The following is a 20,078-nucleotide window of genomic DNA, read 5'->3' as shown; positions in this document are numbered from 1 at the left end:
TTACCTAGGTATATGAAAAGAAACGAACGACACTACGATATGTATCATTATCGAAAGATAAGACAATCGTATGTATGTTATTGTGCAGGTAATAATTTTTCAAAACGATCAAACCCAAAACCAGTCATCGCTACAACTTTCTTTAAAATGTCTTACTTATCCAATCCCACCTTGCTAATTATTCCCTTGCTTCACTTAGTCCTACAAAATGTCTCTTTTTTCCGCAATCCTACTTAACGTAATTATAATATATCTTTTCACACAGCATCAGACCTCAAATCTCTCATTGGATCCCCGCAGAAAACCGGCTCCAACACAACTCGCTTCATATCTGTGCGCGGGCGCACATGCGATCGCAAAATTTAACGGTACAACATTCGAGGTAGCTAAAAGTTCGTTTAAATTTTTAAATTGAATAAAAATAATCGTTTCCTTTTACGTAAACATGCTTAAGTACCTACCTACATAAACGTTTCTGTAGTATGTAAGGATGTAAATAAAGAATATGATTATTAATATAAAAAATATATGAATCATTCTAGTTATAGTTTGCTTTGGTTAGAACAAGTTTCAACAACGAATACTATGTATTGAAGATTACGAAATTAATCTTCAAAAAAACAGATGTTGTTAAACTAGATGTATGCGTTTGAGTTCGTTCGGTCATTCTACAAATGACCAACGAACCAAATCCAAATGATTTATATATACCCTAAATTCTAAATTAACGATCAGCACCCACTTCAAAAGCACCATATTACGAAAATCTAGTTTCCAATGGGAGCAATCGAAACTAAATTATGTTGGTCGTTATTTATAAACGCAATCTAAGAATAATATTATTTACTAAACACGAGAGTAATTCGCATCGGCTCAATTTGGCGGGGGGCCAGGGGTTTGAGTCAGGGTGGCCATGACATGGCGTGTGTGCTTTTACGTTGAGGGTTCATGGGTTCCCAAGTATACTGTTAAATAGCATTCTATCTAGAGTAATAGTATAAACCTGAAGAGTTTGTTTGATTGAACGCGCTAATCTCAGGAATCTCTTAATGGTTCGATTTGAAATGAAAATTGGCGGGGAGGTAGCTTAGAACCAGGAGAACATAGGAAACTTTTAAATATATCCCTTAAATTTACAAACCGGCGGCATACATTCAAATTCAGGACGAATTTGAATCCACGAGCATATTATAATATATAAATTAACTATAGATAAATGGGTTCATAATTCTAGTTGACCGTTCCACCCACTTGGAATCTGAACAAAAATGTGCATAATCGGTTAATCCTGATAATAAAACTATCTGTGCGCAAAATTTCATCCATAACGAATCAGTAGTCTTGCGTGAACTATTTAGTTTCGTGATGGTCTATTTTATATGCTTTGTTAGGGTCACCAGTTCGACTTGAATTATACCAAAACTTTTATCAGCTATGACAAACGATTTTTCTAAAAAGCGACACCAAATTATTACTTTTTTTCGTCTTTTGGCAAACAACTCGTCGCTACTTTTAGATATTGCCAATGAAATCTATATACATTCAAAAACCGGTAATTCACTGCTCAAAATGCAAGATTGCATGGAGAAATGCAAATATTATAGGAACGTCCACACAGAAATTCTGGTTCTCTTCTTCTTCGTCTTATGAACTCCCAAGCGAAAACAGCGAGCAAACCCAGCAAGTAAGTACACAATTAAAAACCCTTATAGTACATGTACTGATATTATAAATGCGAAAGTGTGTTTGATTTTCGTTTTACGTCGCAACGGAGCGGTTATGTTATGATGTGATATAGCGTATTTTATAGCGCGATGAAAAATCATATTCCCATGGGAATTACTTTTAAGTAGGGATGTAACGATACCGATACCGATTTATCGGCCGATATATCGGTATCGCCGATAATAAAACAACCGATACCGATATCAAACAATTCAAAAAACTGCGCCCAATGAACGATGCGGGAGGCCGCCCGCGCGTGCGCACTTTGTTTTCTGAAAAAACTCTACCAATAGTAAACTTTTATTAGGTACTGATTGTATTACTTAAAGTTTAACTGACTTTGTAAAATAATAATACTAAAATAAATGGTTTTGTTGTTTTTTGATTTGGCATTTTTATTAAAAAGAATACGATTAACAGTTGAGTCTCTGTTAAATGTTGGTAACTTTTTATGCATAATTCACTATTTATTTTTTTACCAAGCCATCGATATCGGTATCAGTATCGGTATCGCCGATACATTACTACAAATATCGGTATCGGTATCGTATCGGCAAAATCATGTATCGTTACATCCCTACTTTTAAGTTTTAACCATCTGGGTGAAGCAGCAAGCGGAAAACAAGTATATTTATTAAATACCAGTATAACTAATTCATCATTATCTTAATATATATAAATCTCGTGTCACAATGTTTGTCCTCAATGGACTCCTAAACCACTTAACCGATTATAATAAAATTCGTACACCATGTGCAGTTCGATCCAACTTGAGAGATAGGATAGTTTAAACATGTAGGTACCACAGGCGAAGCCGGGGCGGACCGCTAGTTATTATTTAAAATTCAATAGCACACACAACCACATAAGACGTCATCGAAAATATTCGTACAAATTGGGTTCCTTATCAAAAATCCCACGGGCGTTTTGGCGTAGCGCCACGCCGCGCCGCGGTAATAAAGTGACGTAAACAGGAAGATTATTATTTAAAAGAGAGCATAATACTGACACGTTTATCACGGTAATAGGCATGACGAAAGATTTTGAAATCCTCTTCCATAATGTGTGTATACGTTTACTATACAAGAAAAACCCTATATTTCGGTAATATACTTAAATTTAACGAAGATAAAAGCCATTTTCCAAAAAATATATATTAACTGTGCCAAAACAGCTCGCAGGTGTCATGGCGTAGGCGTGACGTCACATTTTGGTAAATACGTAATTATTTGTACGCATTGCGAAGAAAATTAAAAATTTATTTATTTAATATGTGTTATAGGAACGAATTTTAAAGTTTATAAGTGGTGTGCAGTATTGCAGTGTGAATCCACATAAAAATAATGCTCAAAAATGTGTTAACTAGTAATTATTTTAAGCGAGAAAATAATAAGAAATGATTGTATAAAGGTGGCGCGGAGAACCCCGAACCATGTATTCGTGGATTCGCAATTATATTTCTATTCTGAGTCGATAAATCATACGTGAAACAACAGAAAATAAATAAAAATGCGTATTCTCAACATATTCATAACAACAAAAAACATCTGACATGAGTTGTTTACTTAAGCGTGACGTCACGCGTGTTTTAGTCAAAATGGCCAACTGCAGTATTTCAATGTTTTATTTTATTGATAATCTCATTAATCTTAATGTTTTTAAGATTTCTAAGTCACTATATGTAATTTATCTATTATACACTTTCCCTTAAAAACACTAATACGATCATTTATGGATACTGTCGTCATGCCTATTGTGTAATTTTAATAAATTTTACATTTGGAGAAAAACTGGGTTTTAAGCTGAAGCGAGGTTCGTGATCCCCGTCAAGGGGGGACGCCGTTGCGCATGTCGCTAACAGGGTGAACTTTCTGTGCACCCACGCGTCCGCGTCAAAATGTATCAGCCCTTCTGGCTACCACCAAGGAACACCCCACAAATAAAAGATGAAGCAATCATCAATCAATGCATTCGTCGAGCTCTGGATGGTGTTTGCATACCATACAGATAAGCTTGCTTACTAAGTTATGCATAAAAAGATATAAATACTAAAGTAATACATATCGGATGTTTTATATCTATGTGACCATTTTTGTTGCGGGCGAGTTAGATGAGCTCATGAGCACCAGAAAAGAGGCCAATTAAAAAGTGGAAATTTCTTTAAAAATACACAATATGACATACCTAGCTTATTTGTAATAGGATATTAGACTTTAGATATACCTACATTATACTTATACTAACATTGATCAACAACAAAAATTATATTCATTACATGTATCAGATCTAATTATAAAAGATACCTACACATTAAAATACACAATCTTGATTCGCTAACATTAAATAAAGATAGCAATAATTAATTTTAAAATAGCATAAAAAGTATTAAAATAAACTGCTTTGACAACGGTGTAATAAAATCGAAATAAGGTAAGTACCATAAAAAGCAATTTAAATAACAATTCCAACAAATTTAGTGTAACCCAAGAGAGCTATTAATTTTTTGTACAAACCGTCATCTTTTTAAACCTGTTACCATGTATTTTTTGCGATGGCAATTATGTTTAGATTATATGTATTTATAAAGTTTTAGTTTACCAACTCTGTTATGGCAGTTATTTGAATCATGATAGAAACAAAATAATAATATAAAATAATAATAATAATAATAACACACTACAATACTTATTTTATATTGGGCAAATAGTGTGTAGGTGCAGCACTCTATAATTATAAAAAATAATGGTTTGTAGAACATACTGTATGAATTTCTTTAATAATAGGTAGTTGTGTTTGAAATATATAAGTAGTTACATGTTATTTCAATTGCTAAGTTACTGTACGATACAAACAACAACATATACTGTCTTACCACAAAAAACTTTAGACAGGGTTTAACCCATTGACCACCGAGCGGCCCGATCAGGCCACGACACAATAGATTTTCTATTGTGTCTGTGATTCCGGGGGCTGAGGCATCTATAAGCGCGGGTTCTCTTTAATCTGGTTTTGTCGTATTTCACATAGACAACTTTGAAAGTGACAGATCCCTGTTTTAAAGTTAGACTGTATTTAAATTGTTTTGTGGTAAGACCAATAATGTTTAACTAAATAGTAATTATATAATAAATTGTGTAACGGTTAAAATGCCAGTGTGAGTTTGTATGTTTGATCTCTGGAACTATTGAACCTCTTAAAATATGTTGTGTACGGAATCAACTTGTTTAATATATTAATATCAATTATCTTTATTTCGTTTCTATTTACTTACAGTTCTGTTATTTTCATTGTAACCACTTTTTGAGACGGTTCTTTTTATTCATGATTCACTTAGATTTACAATCAATTTTGTCTTTTATTCAATAATGATGTTATTTATCAGAAATTTGAAAGACGTTTTTTGGCAAACAACAATAAAGTATTATTATATACAAAAAGCTATGAAATTAATTTAGGAGACTTTGGTAAAACAGCGATGTACTTTTTTTTTTGTGCAAACAATACAAGAATTGCTCCTCTCGTTTGTCTTATTTTCTTCAACAACTATTCACATTTATTTAACTTGTACCATTTAGAAATTAAAGATTATAACGGATTTTAAATGCGATTTATTAATTACTATTGGTCTTAGCGTGATGACATATAGCCTTCCTCGATGAATGGACTATCTAACATTGAAAGAATTTTTCAAATCGGACCAGTAGTTCCTGAGATTAGTGCATTCAAACAAACAAACTCTTCAGCTTTATAATACATATTATAATAGTAAATAGATATTATTTAAACTAGAATATGCTTAGACTTTTAAGCAGTAAATAATAAGTTTCTTGCCAACTCTTCTCTATAGAAGCGACATTTTGAATTTGTATTAATTAGAAAAGGATTATTTATAAACTCATGTAAAAGTTACATGTTCGTCAAAAAGTCTCAAATTTTGTCTCAAACCAAATTCAATATAATAATAAACTAAATGTATGAGTGAGTAAATCTATTTCCATATGGGGCTACATTACATGAACATGGGTGTGCCTAGTTTTAATGTACTGTATACATGCATAAGTATATAAATGTTAAAATACGTGATTTTGTCCACATTAATGGTAATAAAAACCTCTGTTGACCTCATTATCATTGATAGTTGAAGGTTGAGGTTGCGAAAATTTTTTATTATCTATACTGCTATAGTATTAGTAGGTATAGAATCTATACCTATATTATAAACCGGATGAGTTGGTTTGTTTGTCTGCTTGAACGCACCAATCAGAGGAACCACAGGCTCGTACTATAGTCCATTTCTCGAGGAAGGCTATTTGTCATATATCATCATGCTAAGACCAATAGTTGTGTAGCATTGCATGTAAAACCGCAAGGCATAGTTAGCTATTTATATGCCTACTGTTAGTATGTACATGTTACTACAGATGTGTGAAAAGAAAATATTATTGACTAGCTGCTTCGCTATTTCACCTGCGTGGCTCCGCTCCTGTTGGGTTAGCATAATGATAGCCTTTGTACAAAATTTCGAGTATCTTTTCCAAGGAGTTTTAGTACACATTTAAGTCGATTGATCAGTGAGTCAATTCTCATTTAAACAAGCAGTCTGCCCTAGCTTCGCCCATGGTACATGTTTACGTCTTCTTTCCATAAGAACCATCCTCGTACTTCAAGTAAAATTATAAAATGAGAATTAATGAAATTGGTTCAGGCATTCTCCAGTTATGTGCTTACCAACACACTTTGCGATTCATTTTTATATTAATATATAGATATAGATGTATAATTTTAGATAACGCGCAAATTTGCATAGTCACAAATATATATTTGCATTTGATGTAGGCTATCAAACCACACTATGAGATAACAGATGCACATATGTTTTTGATATGGTCACATGTGATAATAAAATTAATTAACTGTTCTACATAAATAGTTTAGTTAAGAGTTAGTCATGCAATTTGTACTAATTATTTTAAAACACAATAATTAAAGATACAAATTATGATAGTACATCTTTATTTTTATATTTATATTATATAACTAAACATTTTGTTTGTTTGCTTGCTTCAATGCATCAATCTCAAGAACTACTGGTCCGATTAGAAAAATTATTTCAGTGTTAGGTCCCATTTTAATAAAGAAGGCTTTATCATCACGCTAAAACTGAACTGAATAAATAGCAGCAGAGCCATGTGGGTAAAACAGCAGGGCACACCTAGTTTAGATATAACAAGAAGTTAAAAACTATACAAATTATACCTCTATCTTAATAATAATAAGCTTTATTTATTCCACCTTACAATTAATAATTAATACATATACATATGACATTTTAGTTTTTTTATCTATTCCTTGTTAGGTGGCCCCTTATGTGTAAAAGCCTCCTCCATCTTGTACCAAAGATACCTCTATCTTACAATAATAAAATATATTAATATTATCATCAGCCCATGTACGTTCCCACTGCTGGGACACGGGCCTCCTTCGAGGGTACAGGCCATAATTCACCACGCTGGCCAAGTGCTGGTTGGTGGATGACACATGTCGTCGAACTTTTGATTCTTCGACATGTCGGTTTCCTCACAATGTTTTCCTTCCCTTTTGTCCAGTGTTGATGTTATAACATGCGCAGATAAATTGATAAATCAGTTTATTTCCTGCACGCTCTGCTGGTTTTGAACCCCGTACTTGTCGATTAGAAGTTGAAGGCCTCACCACTGAGCCACCACTGCTCTTATCATATTATATCAATATGGCTCACTTTAAAACTACTGCATCATAATTTATACATTGTAACTTTGTAAATATATGTAGCATATTTTAAATGAATAGATATTATCATCCCTAGGTAAGTTAATAATAAAATTTTATAAAGATTACAAAGGTCAGTCTATGGTTCAGGAATTAAAATAGAATTTTCTATTTCTAGTTTGAGAAGGGTCTAGAAAAAAGATGCTTCGTCCTCTTTTGTTAAAACCTTATAAATAAATTAAAATCATATTTGTGTAAAAATACACATTGCCAATGCCCCATACCCCATAAGGGGACATAGGACTTCACACATATTATACTTCACTTTTTGGGCGGTAGGCGTAAAAAAGTACACACGCGATTAATTTGCTCCATGCTATTTAATTGGTATTTAATTTTAAAAGTTTAATAAATTATGTTTTAAATTACCTACGTACTTGCCGGATCATTCTCCTACAAAAATAACACTAAAACTACTATCCAAAATCAATTCTTCACTTTCTATTTTACTTTGTCATTCCTAACCTCACTTGACTGCACTTTTTATAATCTTAAGAATGAATGACAATATGGATTTACATTCTATCAAGGAATCTATGGCACAGATGTCCGAAATGTTTAATAAAAGAATGCTGGAATTCCAAGAGGATCTCAAAAAAACTTCCACTACCACTTCATTGGCCAGTCCTCCGTCTAGGTTGGCATCTGACTTTACAGCTTTCCGATCCTTTGTTATCACCTCACTGCAATGCCTACAGACTCAGGTTGACTGTCTGTATAAGTTATGTGACAATCTGGAAATGAGAAGTAGAAGGAAAATTTTATTGCTGCATGGTGTTCCGGAAAATAAAGATGAAAATGTGACCTCTCAAACCTTGAGTATTTTGTCCACCAATTTAAAGTTACCAGATTTGTCCATCAATGGAGTGAGTCGATGTCACAGGCTAGGAAGCCCCAAGGAGAACAAGCCACGACCTATTCTCATCAAACTCCGTAACCTGTCCGACAAGGAGCACATTTGGTCATCCAAAATCAATCTGAAGGGTACGGGGATCACTCTCTCCGAATTTCTTACCAAGAGCAGGCATGAGGTTTTTATGGCTGCTCGGGAACAATTTGGCATCACTAAATGCTGGACAAGAAATGGGCATATTTTTGTCATTGGACCTGGAGGTGTTCGTCATCGGGTGGAGAACATTGCTGACTTTAAATCTATCTTGGCAGCTCAGAACGATAAACCTAATCCAGGTATCACTGCAGTATCCAATATTCCTTCCAAAGATAGCAAAATAGTATCTCGTACAAAAAGGATTGTTAAAGGGAAGTAGTGCACAATTGTATTATGTATTCCTCATCATAGGACCTTCACAACTTCAATTCTCTTCTCTGTTTTCTTAAATTGCGTAATTTTTGTTAACTTTTGGCTAGAACTTGCTTTAAACACTATTTATTTATGACCTTCATAAACTGTTGTGACGTATTTCATAGTTATGTATAACTTTCCTATTATTTTCCAATCTACCTTCTACTTTAATCTATTTTTGCTACCTCCAAGCTAAATTCTTTCACTTTCGTTGTTTACAGATAACATTTGTAATTGTCATTTGTCAAGTGTCAGTTGTCATTTGTAAACTGTATGTCAAACGCTTAGATTATAAGGTCAAACGTCTAATTATTCCTTGTTAGATATACTTGCCATGTGTAAATTGATTGTGATCTACTGTTTTTGTTTTAAATATTTTTTATTTTTGTGTTGTGAATTGTGATTAATACGAATTGTATATTAAATTGATGTATAGTTAAATTCCGGAGGGTACGAGGTGTTAAGTATAGTTTTTTGTATCTGTAATATTATAATATTTGTAATTAGTATATATATATATATATATTTTTATATCTTATATTTATTTATTTTTGTTTCAAATTTTATTATTATTTTTAAGTAGTTTATTTTTATTGTTATTTATTAGTACTTTTTTTATAATGTCTAATATTAGTTCTGAGCATTCCGAGTATCATGATTGCAGTCATTCAACGTCTTTCGATTCTTTAAACAGCGATGAGAATGGTTTTCATAGTGCTTCCTCTCCTCTTTCCCTTGTCCTCCCTACGTTGTTTAATGATGTTCCCAAAAATTTTAACGTCACTCACATCAATGCACAGAGCATTCCGGCTCACTTTCCTGATATGCTTGCATCATTCGTATCTAATAATATCCATGCTATCCTGGTGTCCGAATCATGGCTTAAGCCTTCCCTTCCATCAGCCAATTATTCCCTTCCTGGTTTCCATCTTATCCGAAATGATCGTATTGGCAGAGGTGGTGGTGGAGTTGCGATATATCTTCGTAGTTTCATCCCCTTCAAGTTGATCCGATCTTCCTCCCAACCCCCTCCTAACAATACTACCGAACATCTCCTCATCGAAGTCCAACTACCTAACTCCAAAATTCTCCTTGGTGTATTCTATAGCCCTTCCCTAACCAATAATTACTTCTCTTCCTTTGACCTCCTCCTTGATGACCTCACTCCTGAGTATAATCATCTTATTTTTATGGGTGACTTTAATACATGCCTACTTAAGGACGACCACCGCAGTAAGAAATTATACTCTCTCCTAAATTCACACAATCTCCATATTCTACCACTTAATCCTACCCACTTCTCTCCCGGCTGCTGCCCTTCCCTCCTTGATATCATTATTACCTCCTCCCCCCTTTCCGTATCCAAGCATGGTCAGTGCTCCGCGGATGCATTTTCCTATCACGACCTCATCTACTTATCCTATAAACTCCGTCCTCCTAAATTCAAACCCACCTCTATCCTGCTGCGTAATTTTGCCGGTATGGACCACGACCAACTTCAATTGGATGCCTCCGAATGTGATTGGCAAGCAGTTTTTGATGCTGAAACAATGGACCTAAAAGTGAACATATTTAATGACATTATGCTTGCTTTGTATGATAAGCATGCCCCTTTAAGGCCCGTGAAGAAGAAGCACACTCCTGCCCCTTGGCTTTCGCCAGAACTTAAATCTCTTCTTAGCAAAAAACATCGTGCAAAGACTAAACTGAAGACGGCCAAATCAACCGAGATGCAGGACAAATATAAAACTATCCGTAATCGTTGCAACGTATTGTGTAGGGATGCACAAAGACGCCATATTCATGAGTCGGTCGAAAACGGCGACCCTGTTAAAATATGGAAATTTTTAAAATCTCTAGGAGTTGGTAAATCTTCCCATACGTTCCCTTCTTGCAACATCAATATTGACAATTTAAATTCACACTTTGCGTCTTCATCTATTCCTAACGATACCGTAAAAAATGCCTCTACTCTCAAAAATCTCTCTACCGTTTCTACTCCTGATTTTCCTCCCTTTATTTTTAAACAAAGTTCTGTTGATGACGTTAAGAAGACAATCCTGTCCATATCGTCGAATGCCATCGGTACTGATCTTATCAGTCGTAATATGATCATTCCTATCCTTGATATCATTATTCCCATCATCACCCATATCCTAAATTTTTCAATTGTCTCCGGAACATTTCCTAGCGCCTGGAAGGACGCTCATATCATCCCTCTTCCCAAAAAATCGAATCCTTTAAGTTTATCTGATTTCCGACCCATCTCCATCTTACCCTTTCTTTCCAAAGTACTTGAGCGTCTTATCCACTCCCAGCTTAGTACCTTTCTCAACACTAATAATATCCTTAGTCCTTATCAGTCTGGTTTCCGTCCCGGTCATAGTACGACCACTGCCCTTGTCAAAGTTACTGATGACATCCGCCACGGTATGGATAACAAGCAACTCACAGTTTTAGCACTTCTGGATTTTAGCAATGCTTTTAACACTGTAAATCATAATATACTGCTTAGTTTGCTACGTCTTATTAACTTTTCATCAACAGTTCTTGACTGGTTTCGAAGTTACCTGGGCGATCGGCGGCAGCGTGTTTTGCTTGATGAAAAACATTCATCTTGGTGCGCAGTCTCCGCCGGTGTGCCACAGGGTGGCGTCTTGTCACCTCTTCTCTTTGCCATTTTCATTAATAATCTCACATCCCTATTAACTTCTCCCTACCATATGTTTGCTGACGATCTACAGATATATGTCCAGTCAACGCTTGATGACCTACCGCATGCTGTTCGCTCTATTAATAACGAACTGGCTAACATAGTTAGTTGGTGCGATCAATTCGGCCTTAAGTTGAATCCATCAAAGAGCCAGGTTATCGTTATCGGTAGTCCTTATCAACTTTCTGAGGTTGACTGGGGTATATTGCCTTCCATTAATATTCACGGCGTAATCATACCCTACAGTAAGAATGTAAAAAATCTAGGTATTCACTTGGATCAGACTTTATCTTGGTCCCATCACATTCAGGAACTTGGTCGGAAATTTTACGCTGCGTCTAGTTCTCTACGGCGTCTTCGTAACTTCCTACCCATATCGACAAAAATTATGCTAGCACAATCCCTACTCCTACCCATTATTGATTACGCTGATGCATGCTTTCCTGATTTAACAGTGGAGCAATTAGACAAACTTGAGCGTCTTCAGAATTTCGGTATCCGGTTCGTATTTGGTCTTCGCAAATACGACCACGTCTCCTCCTTTCGCAAGAAGCTCAAGTGGCTCCCAATCCGTCTTCGCCGGAATGTGCATTATTTGCAGCTACTATATCGTATCCTTTTTGACCCTAAGACCCCTTCCTATCTCAAAAATAAATTTAACTTCCTGCATTGTGAAAATTATTCTCTTCGTTCTGTGGATAGGCTTGTTCTGGGCATTCCTTTTCACCGCACACACTTCTATGGCGATTCCTTTGCGGTTACTGCCATTAAACTCTGGAATGCCTTGCCGATAAATATCAGACAAGCCCAAACGCTATCCACATTCAAAAGCCTTGTCAGGAATCATTACTTGAATCTTGCTTTTGACTCGGGATAGTATATTTTAGCTCATGATCTCTCTTTCGCTGTAATTTGCCTTTTTATACATATTATATTATGTACATGTATTACGATATGTATTGTATGTATTTATTTTACTTATGGTATGTATATATAATTATAGGTATATACGTATGTATATATATGATATCTATTATTATATCTATTTATTATTTATAGTATATTTATTAGTATATTTTTTTTTTCTATTAGTTTTATATTACATAATTATTGCGTATACTTTTTACCCACCTCCTTTTTTTCTATTATGTTATCCCATCATCAGTTGGTTGCCTGGAAGAAATCACTTATAAGTGATAAGGCCGCCATCTGTGCTGTGTCTTCTTTTAGTATAAGTTTTCTTTTTGTAATTTTTTTTGTTGGCAGTACAATAAAGTATTTAAATAAATAATAATAAATAATTATATTCTATATTTGCCATCTTAAAGTAACTTTTCCTTCTTTAATCAATTCACAACCAAGCCATTACCATTATTATTAAATAATGGTAATTTTTTGTGAATATGAAGAATTAATAATGTGTACTATAATGTTATTTGCATTTACCACTATATAGTCCACCACCTATTCCACCTACCTAGAAAGAATACATGTTCATTCATACTAATATTATAAATTTGTTGGATTTGTTTCATTTCAAAACTTTAAACATACAAAATAACATGGTATTCTTTAATGACGGTATACTATTCTGTTTTTAAATTTTAATAACTCAGGCCCCGGAATCACAGACACAATAGAAAATCTATTGTGTCGTGGACCGATCGGTCCGTTCGGGGCTCAATGGGTTAAAACAAAAATATCAATGTAAAATCCAAACCCAATTTGAATATTGAATAAATTGTAAGTTTATCTACACGAAAACGAAAAATATTGTCTATCTTATCTGTATAAATTGTTTTGCACCAAGATATTGAGATAACAAGACCGAAATAAAGACATTGATTGTACAATACTAGATTTAAATGTTCAGTAAATTAGAAACCTCTGCAGTGATCAAGCAATTTTACTATTAACCCTGTTCCAATCTTATTTCTAGATTGTAAGTACAATTTATAAGATCGACCAAGTTACTAGGTCGATTAACCGACCAAATCGAATGCGCGTTGCTATGGACAAAGGAATGTACAAAGAGTGGTCACTGCAAATCGGTCGGGTTGCATCACCAGCCCGCGCCCTAGGTATGACATCACCTCTATTGAAGTAGATAACAAGCAATTGAAGTGTCACACCCAGTATATAGGTATAAAAAACGTAATGAATAACATAAACCGTGAATAGAACACGTACTACCGTCGACCGTTTATAGAATTACAATACACACTACAGGTAAATATGTCGGAAGGAAAAAGGAAATACGTCGATCACCGCAGCAAGCGACAAACATCCCGAAATATAGCGTCTTAGTCATTATGCAGCGGTCGAGGCTAAAAAAAACGACCCATTTTAATTTACGGTTCCCGAAACCACACCCATGATTTCGTGTTTTAAACAATCTTCATCATCACATCCTATAAGATTCTGTTATCATTTGAATAATTAAACGAATATTAAACCGATACTTACCGGCAGCTTAGTCCAAGAAGCGATAAGTCGATAAATTATTGTCACAGCACAAAATCACTTCACTTATTGAGTAGCTGAGTAACTTACACTAAGCACACAAACGACATAATATTGCAAACGATACACGCACAGATCGTTTTCTTGTATGTTTTAATGCACTAGCACCACCGACATTACGCGTGAGCGCGTTATTTCTTTTTCATACATAAAAAAGAGGCCTGCCCGTGCCGCTTCCAAAGATCGATGTCGGCATCTGTTTCTTTTTTTCACCGAGGACGGCAGTGCGGCGCTGATGTCGCTGTGATTAAAAAGTTGTTAATATTGGCCACTAGATGTCACTAACAAATGATGCCATCCTTTTTGATTCATCCACAGATTCATCAAACCAAATTAAAATAATTATCAATTAAATTTATTAAAAACAATATTTATAAATTTACTGATAATTTTATCAAGAAAATTTATTACACTCTGGGCGAATCACAAGGCGAATATATTTATCAAGACCCGTGAGTTGAAAGAGACCTTTTTATTCATTTTATTAATTACCAGTTTATTACAAAAAATATTTTAATTTTAAATTATTTGAGTTTATTGGTGTAAATTTTCTTATTTTATTCAAAATAATAGGATTCATATTTTTCGCATAGCAACACTGAAATTTTCGAAAATCATTTTACGCAGTTTTTTAAGTATAAATGAAAATAAAATGTTGTTGCAGTAGAATAAAACATTAAATATTAAATATTTATCATTAATAATTTAATTTACAGTAAATTTATATTCCTTTTTTAATTTAGTTTTAGCCCAATTGTATTTATTTCTTATATATTTAAAACCAGTCGCAACAACCAAGATGTGTAATGGAACGCAACACTTGGACATTCAGATCATTCGACATTCAAAACGTCAATCATTCCAAAAATGGCGTGCGCGTAGGTTGTGTGTTACTGTTATTTTAATTTTTAGTTTTTATTTTATAAAGTTTACACACTGTTGACTAAAAATAGGTGAGTGTTGTTTGCTAATTAAACAATTTCTGCATTCGAATTTGTTTTTATTAGAAATTGTGTGTTTCAGTTATAATGGGCCGGTCGCCGAGTCCCCGTCGGCGTGACCGTGATGAAAGACGGGACCGTCGTGATCGCGACAGGCGCAGACCACGCACACGGTCACGATCGCGGTCACTAGAACGCCGCAGACGGTCACCAGAACGGGAAAGACGGCGGTCACCGTCACCACGGCGGCGTCGATCCCGCTCAATATCGCCTACACCAACGACTTCCTTCGTACCTAAAGCTAAGAAAAGTTACGTCGAACGGCCCATAGTCACGCCGGCGGATTTGGAGGGAAAAACGCCGGAAGAACAGGAAATGCTAAAGGTGATGGGTTTCTGCGGCTTCGACACTACGAAAGGCAAAAAAGTCGATGGTAATGTAGAAGGTGAGGTACACGTCGTCCTAAAACGTAAGTACAGACAGTATATGAATAGGAAAGGCGGCTTCAACAGGCCCTTGGATTTCGTGGCGTAACGGTATCGCACAACCTCTGACCTCCAGGGTCGTTTTTACACGCTATGTGATAGTTTTAAAGCTTGTCCCGACAGCTGGTTAAACCTGTTCCTATTTTGATCGAATACAATTGGAATAAACCCCCATTTGAACTTGAACTTGAATATTACAAAGCGAAGTTTGATATTAAAATTGCAATGTAACAGTCTTTTGTCCGAGAAATCAGGTTCTAAAAAGGGACAAGCTTTAAAATGTTGTAGTATTAAGTGTTATACATGTTTTCCATTTTGTATTTAAATATGTTTTTAGTTACAGCTGTGGTATATTTACAAAACTATAATTTACAATGAATATAATAACTATGCATCTATTCAGAAAGTACTATTTCTTATAAGAAGAAAAACTAAATATAAATAATTTAATTTACTTCTATAAAAGAATGCAATTACTATTTCTTAATATATGTTTTAATATATTGTTTTGAATATTTCTATTTTCTACTATACAATTTGATGATTTATTTTGGAAAAAAGTTAATTTTAAATATTATTTCCATACACTATATATATATTCTATCTTACAAAATTATTTAAGAGTTTTTGTGATACCTTATTTTAAATATCCCATGCAGAATATTTTTACAATATTTGGATATTTAATTTAATGATATCACGAAACTAATAAAAAATAAAATGTCATAGCTGTAATTAAAAATTGTCATATTGGTTGCAAAACTACATGAAACAGCTTAAAAACTTTCATGAAAAGTTCTTCCTCTCTAAGAGCTTTTAAATAGGAGCAAGGTTATTTTTTTTAATATAATACCTTATTCTATAATATTGCTTATGTTTTGGACATGAAAAAGATTTTAAATATACATAAAATATCAATATGTTTGTACCAACCTCCAAAAATAGGGTAATTTTCTTTTAAATCACAAAAATGCTGTTTTGATGTGTGCTGTATATTTACAGAAAAGTCTGATGAAAAAATATCTGTCATTCCCTTCACACAGAACAAAATTTCAAGAACAATCACATTTTCCAGAAATTAAAATTCACTTGTGAAGTTATCAACATATTTACCATACATAGATGATAGAATTTTGTGCGCTTCAATCAATAACAGCATGTTACGGCTAAATTAGGATAAAATATAACCGTTTCAACATCATTTATTCGCAAAAATATGATACAGTGACACTGCATATACTTATAAAAATTACTTTCCTTTACTAGTAATTAATAATTATATGTTTCTCGACTTTTAAACCTCTGGACTACGACAAAAATGTCCAAAATATAAGGCACAGAAATTCTTGAGTTTTAGCAAGTCAAAAAAATAGCAACTGATTTATACTAGCAGTACCGCAGCTTTGTCAGTTGTTCATTGTTGAAGATTTGTTGTACCGACTCAGAAAGTAACTCAAATCACGTTGAAGATCATCACAGCATCAATTGCATAGTTTATACATGCTACAAAATACATTACTAACATTCATTAATATATTTTTATTCATTCAATACCATTCTACACACAGGAAACCTTGCAAAATGAATACTATACACATAGATATTGATACTCACACAATCAATAAAAAAATAAGCTGTTTCTGTAGTTTTGTAGCGTCAACTAGTATATAAGCCCGTCTTACAGTGGCCGTGCGTTGCTAACGCCCGCACGGTTTCCGGTACCGCGCTCTGCGCACCAAGAAACGGGGTGGAGTCGATTATGTTGCGACTTTGTGGTCTGTGAAGCTATACGGTGGTACCTATAGGTTCGCCGCACTGTGTGGTGTGTTTGATTGGTCATTTTTTGTATTTTGGCTGTGGTTTTTTGATAAATTTACCGTCTGTCAGCTTTAAAGAATGCAAATTGACAATTTTACTGTGTCTTTAATGGTAAATATAGTAGTTTTAGAGATTGGCCACAGACTATCGACAACGAAACATCTGGAAGCTTTAAGGGTATGCATCTTTGACAGCTCCGTACAATATCTGTCAAAATACTTATCCGAAAAGTATAGTGTTTGCAAGCAATAGGACATTTTTACTCCAATCCTATTGGTTGTAGTACAATCAAACTACCCACATTTGCAGTGGAATAGCTTCACACGACCGTTTATAAGACTGAAGCGGCCGGTGCCTTGGTTACAAGTTTCCCGCGCGACGTGCCACACAGCAATAGATGATATATTTATACACATATACACCCCCCTACCCCCCTTTATCCTCCACAGTTACAATAGTTCAAGCCTGCCGGACTAGAGTGTTGTGTTTTTCGTATATTTCAATGTTGTTCAAGTTACGAATCAGTATTTTTAGCGATCTTTAAAAAAAAAAGATTTTTTTCAGTTTTTTTTTCAAAAATGTTACCTTAGTTCAGTTTTTTGGGAACTTGAACGTTTAAATGTCTGTAAAAACAGAGCATTCTACTGCGGCAGTCTCAATAGCCCATATACAAATGTTATTTATTACAATTTTTGTGATATTTTATATGAATAAGCACACGCGGCGCGCGGGGGGCACGCGTAGCATTTATGTCAACGCAAAATCGACTTCAATCCGTTTGTCACAATATCCGCACCCAATGAATGAATCAATATAGTTGTTTCAAAACAACTAACACAGAAAAATTGCAAAATTTCCCCCCCTTTTTCGTCTGGCATTCGTCCAAAAAGAATGCCTCAAAGTTTTTTTTGTTCCTAAACGATTGTCTGGGTACAATCGTAATCGTGTAAAAATCGATTACAGTAGATTTTTTTTAGTTTTCTTTTTTATGAAGGGAGTTTTTTAAAACTATTTGCCGTCGCATTAACAGTATAGCGCGACTTTTTGGTTCTATGTTTTTTTAAAAGAAACTCCCAAAAACAATTTTTTTTTGTTACAAAAATTATTACATAAAATAAAATAAAAAAATACACAAGATTCATTCCCACGTGTACATACCACGAATTTATGTAACTTGTAATTCAAAATTGTTCATTTTTTGGTTGTAAGTGTAAATTAAATTCAAAATATTTAAGATTTAACGAATTTTTCTTTTGTAAAATATGTTTTTCTGATTGCTTACTCTTTATACAGTTAAATGTATGTATATCAAATTGTAATTTAAACACATTTATTTTTATTATTGAGTATTATGTTTTTGAGAAAAAAATATTTTTTTTCAACAATGTTTCCACAATAGAGTGCATTTGTAATTGGCTATGAATGTATGCGATATTTTTTTCTATAAGCCCCATTTTATTATTTTCAAAAATTTAAACTCTTGCGTGTTGAAGAAGTGTATTTATTTTTATTAGTAACCACAATTCTTGACTTTGTATGTTTTTAAGCTAAATTGTGAGACTAGAAAATGTTTTTGTAAATTGATATTTAAGTTGTTTGTCTCGAATATTGTAAACATTATCAAAATATGTACATCAAAGGTTGACACAAAATGCTCTGAATTGTATAACTTGAAAATTGTTCGTAATAATAACAAGAAACACATTTATTGTATTTGGAGATCTATGATTAACAAATTCATTATTAAATTAAAGTTCATGCTTATTTAAATAATGAAAAATAATTATTCAGAATCTTTGAAAAAACATTTTTTTATGTGTCAACCATTTTTACTCTGTAATAAAAATAAATGTTTCTGTAACTTTTGATTTAAGTTTTGTTTGTAAAAATTGTTAATTTGTGTCCTATTTGATCACACTTTTAATTTAAGAAAGAAATATGATTTTCTGAAGGTTTGATTATTTGATTTGATTTGTGTGTGATCAAATATAAAAAATGTGAAACTTAATAAAAATCTGATTTCCTATGTTTGTTTTTTATTTGAACCCTTCTGTAGCTATAGGATTTTATGCCAGCTAGTGATAATAAAACTATTTTAAAATCCTAACAATTTTAAAATCGTGAAAATTTATTCGAATGTATGGATGTTTATTACCCTCAAAAAAACTACTGGACGGATTTCGATGAAACTACAGTAATATAGTTTATACATTAGATTTTAGAATGACACAAGACCTATAATTAATATGCTTGATTTTGCTCCCAGGCACAGAATAATAACTAGTAGCCCCGGGTGAAACTGGTTAGTTAAAAATACGACGAATATCACCTAAACCACCCCCTAATTAAAAAAAAAATTAGATTACGAATTCTCGACATATTACAAAATTCCGAGCGTTTAAATAATACAATAATTTGCGTTCGACAAATACATTCATTCGAGTAAATTAAGGCTGCAGTCTAGCAAAATTGCGTTTTCAACAAGTTATTTGACAATTTTTTCCCGGCTAATGAAATGATAAACTGAATTTTTTTTTTCTTGTTTATCAATAAGTGTTATATACGCAATGCGCGTGAATTTTTTCACATTTATAAAGTTACTTTATGTTACCTTAATCAGGCCTTCAAGATAAGTCTCTTTCCCCCAAAGACATTTCGAGCTAAGTTTGTGCACTCACTACGTTGCAACCGATTACAATTTACACAATCTGATCAGCGCATTATTATCCTTATATAGTCGTTATTAAAAACTGCTGAATACA

The 20,078-nt window shown here is 33.7% G+C and overlaps 2 protein-coding genes and 1 long non-coding RNA gene across 3 annotated transcripts in view; 1 reads left to right on the top strand and 2 right to left on the bottom strand.

The window, feature by feature from the left end:
- The window catches only part of hts (adducin 1-like protein hts), a 96,271-nt gene extending 81,989 nt beyond the window's left edge, over window positions 1-14,282 (bottom strand). The window contains exon 1 of the mRNA XM_090118165.1: window positions 14,016-14,282. The gene's annotated coding sequence lies outside the window, so the exon portion shown is untranslated. The remainder of the gene's footprint in view (window positions 1-14,015) is intronic.
- Window positions 7,799-9,053, bottom strand: LOC149896085 (uncharacterized). The gene is made up of 2 exons (XR_016458390.1): window positions 8,348-9,053; window positions 7,799-8,267 (listed from the first exon to the last, which is right to left on the bottom strand). It is a non-coding gene; the product is annotated as an uncharacterized LOC149896085 (long non-coding RNA).
- A 652-nt stretch (window positions 14,283-14,934) lies between the features above and the next one.
- On the top strand, window positions 14,935-16,035 carry ytr (U4/U6.U5 small nuclear ribonucleoprotein 27 kDa protein yantar). The gene is made up of 2 exons (XM_090118159.1): window positions 14,935-15,025; window positions 15,096-16,035. The coding sequence occupies exon 2, from the start codon at window positions 15,101-15,103 to the stop codon at window positions 15,545-15,547; it is 447 nt and encodes a 148-aa protein (XP_089974285.1). The 5' UTR covers window positions 14,935-15,025; window positions 15,096-15,100; the 3' UTR covers window positions 15,548-16,035.
- The last annotated feature ends 4,043 nt before the right edge of the window (window positions 16,036-20,078 follow it).

The sequence above is a fragment of the Colias eurytheme genome, chromosome 29, assembly GCF_061535395.1.
Source record: "Colias eurytheme isolate Ceu_HAF_F1 chromosome 29, ilColEury1 Martin Lab GWU primary, whole genome shotgun sequence".
In the NCBI taxonomy this organism is placed as follows: domain Eukaryota; kingdom Metazoa; phylum Arthropoda; class Insecta; order Lepidoptera; family Pieridae; genus Colias; species Colias eurytheme.
The sequence above is the reverse complement of the archived record's forward strand: the minus strand, read 5'-3'. Positions and strand labels throughout refer to the sequence as shown.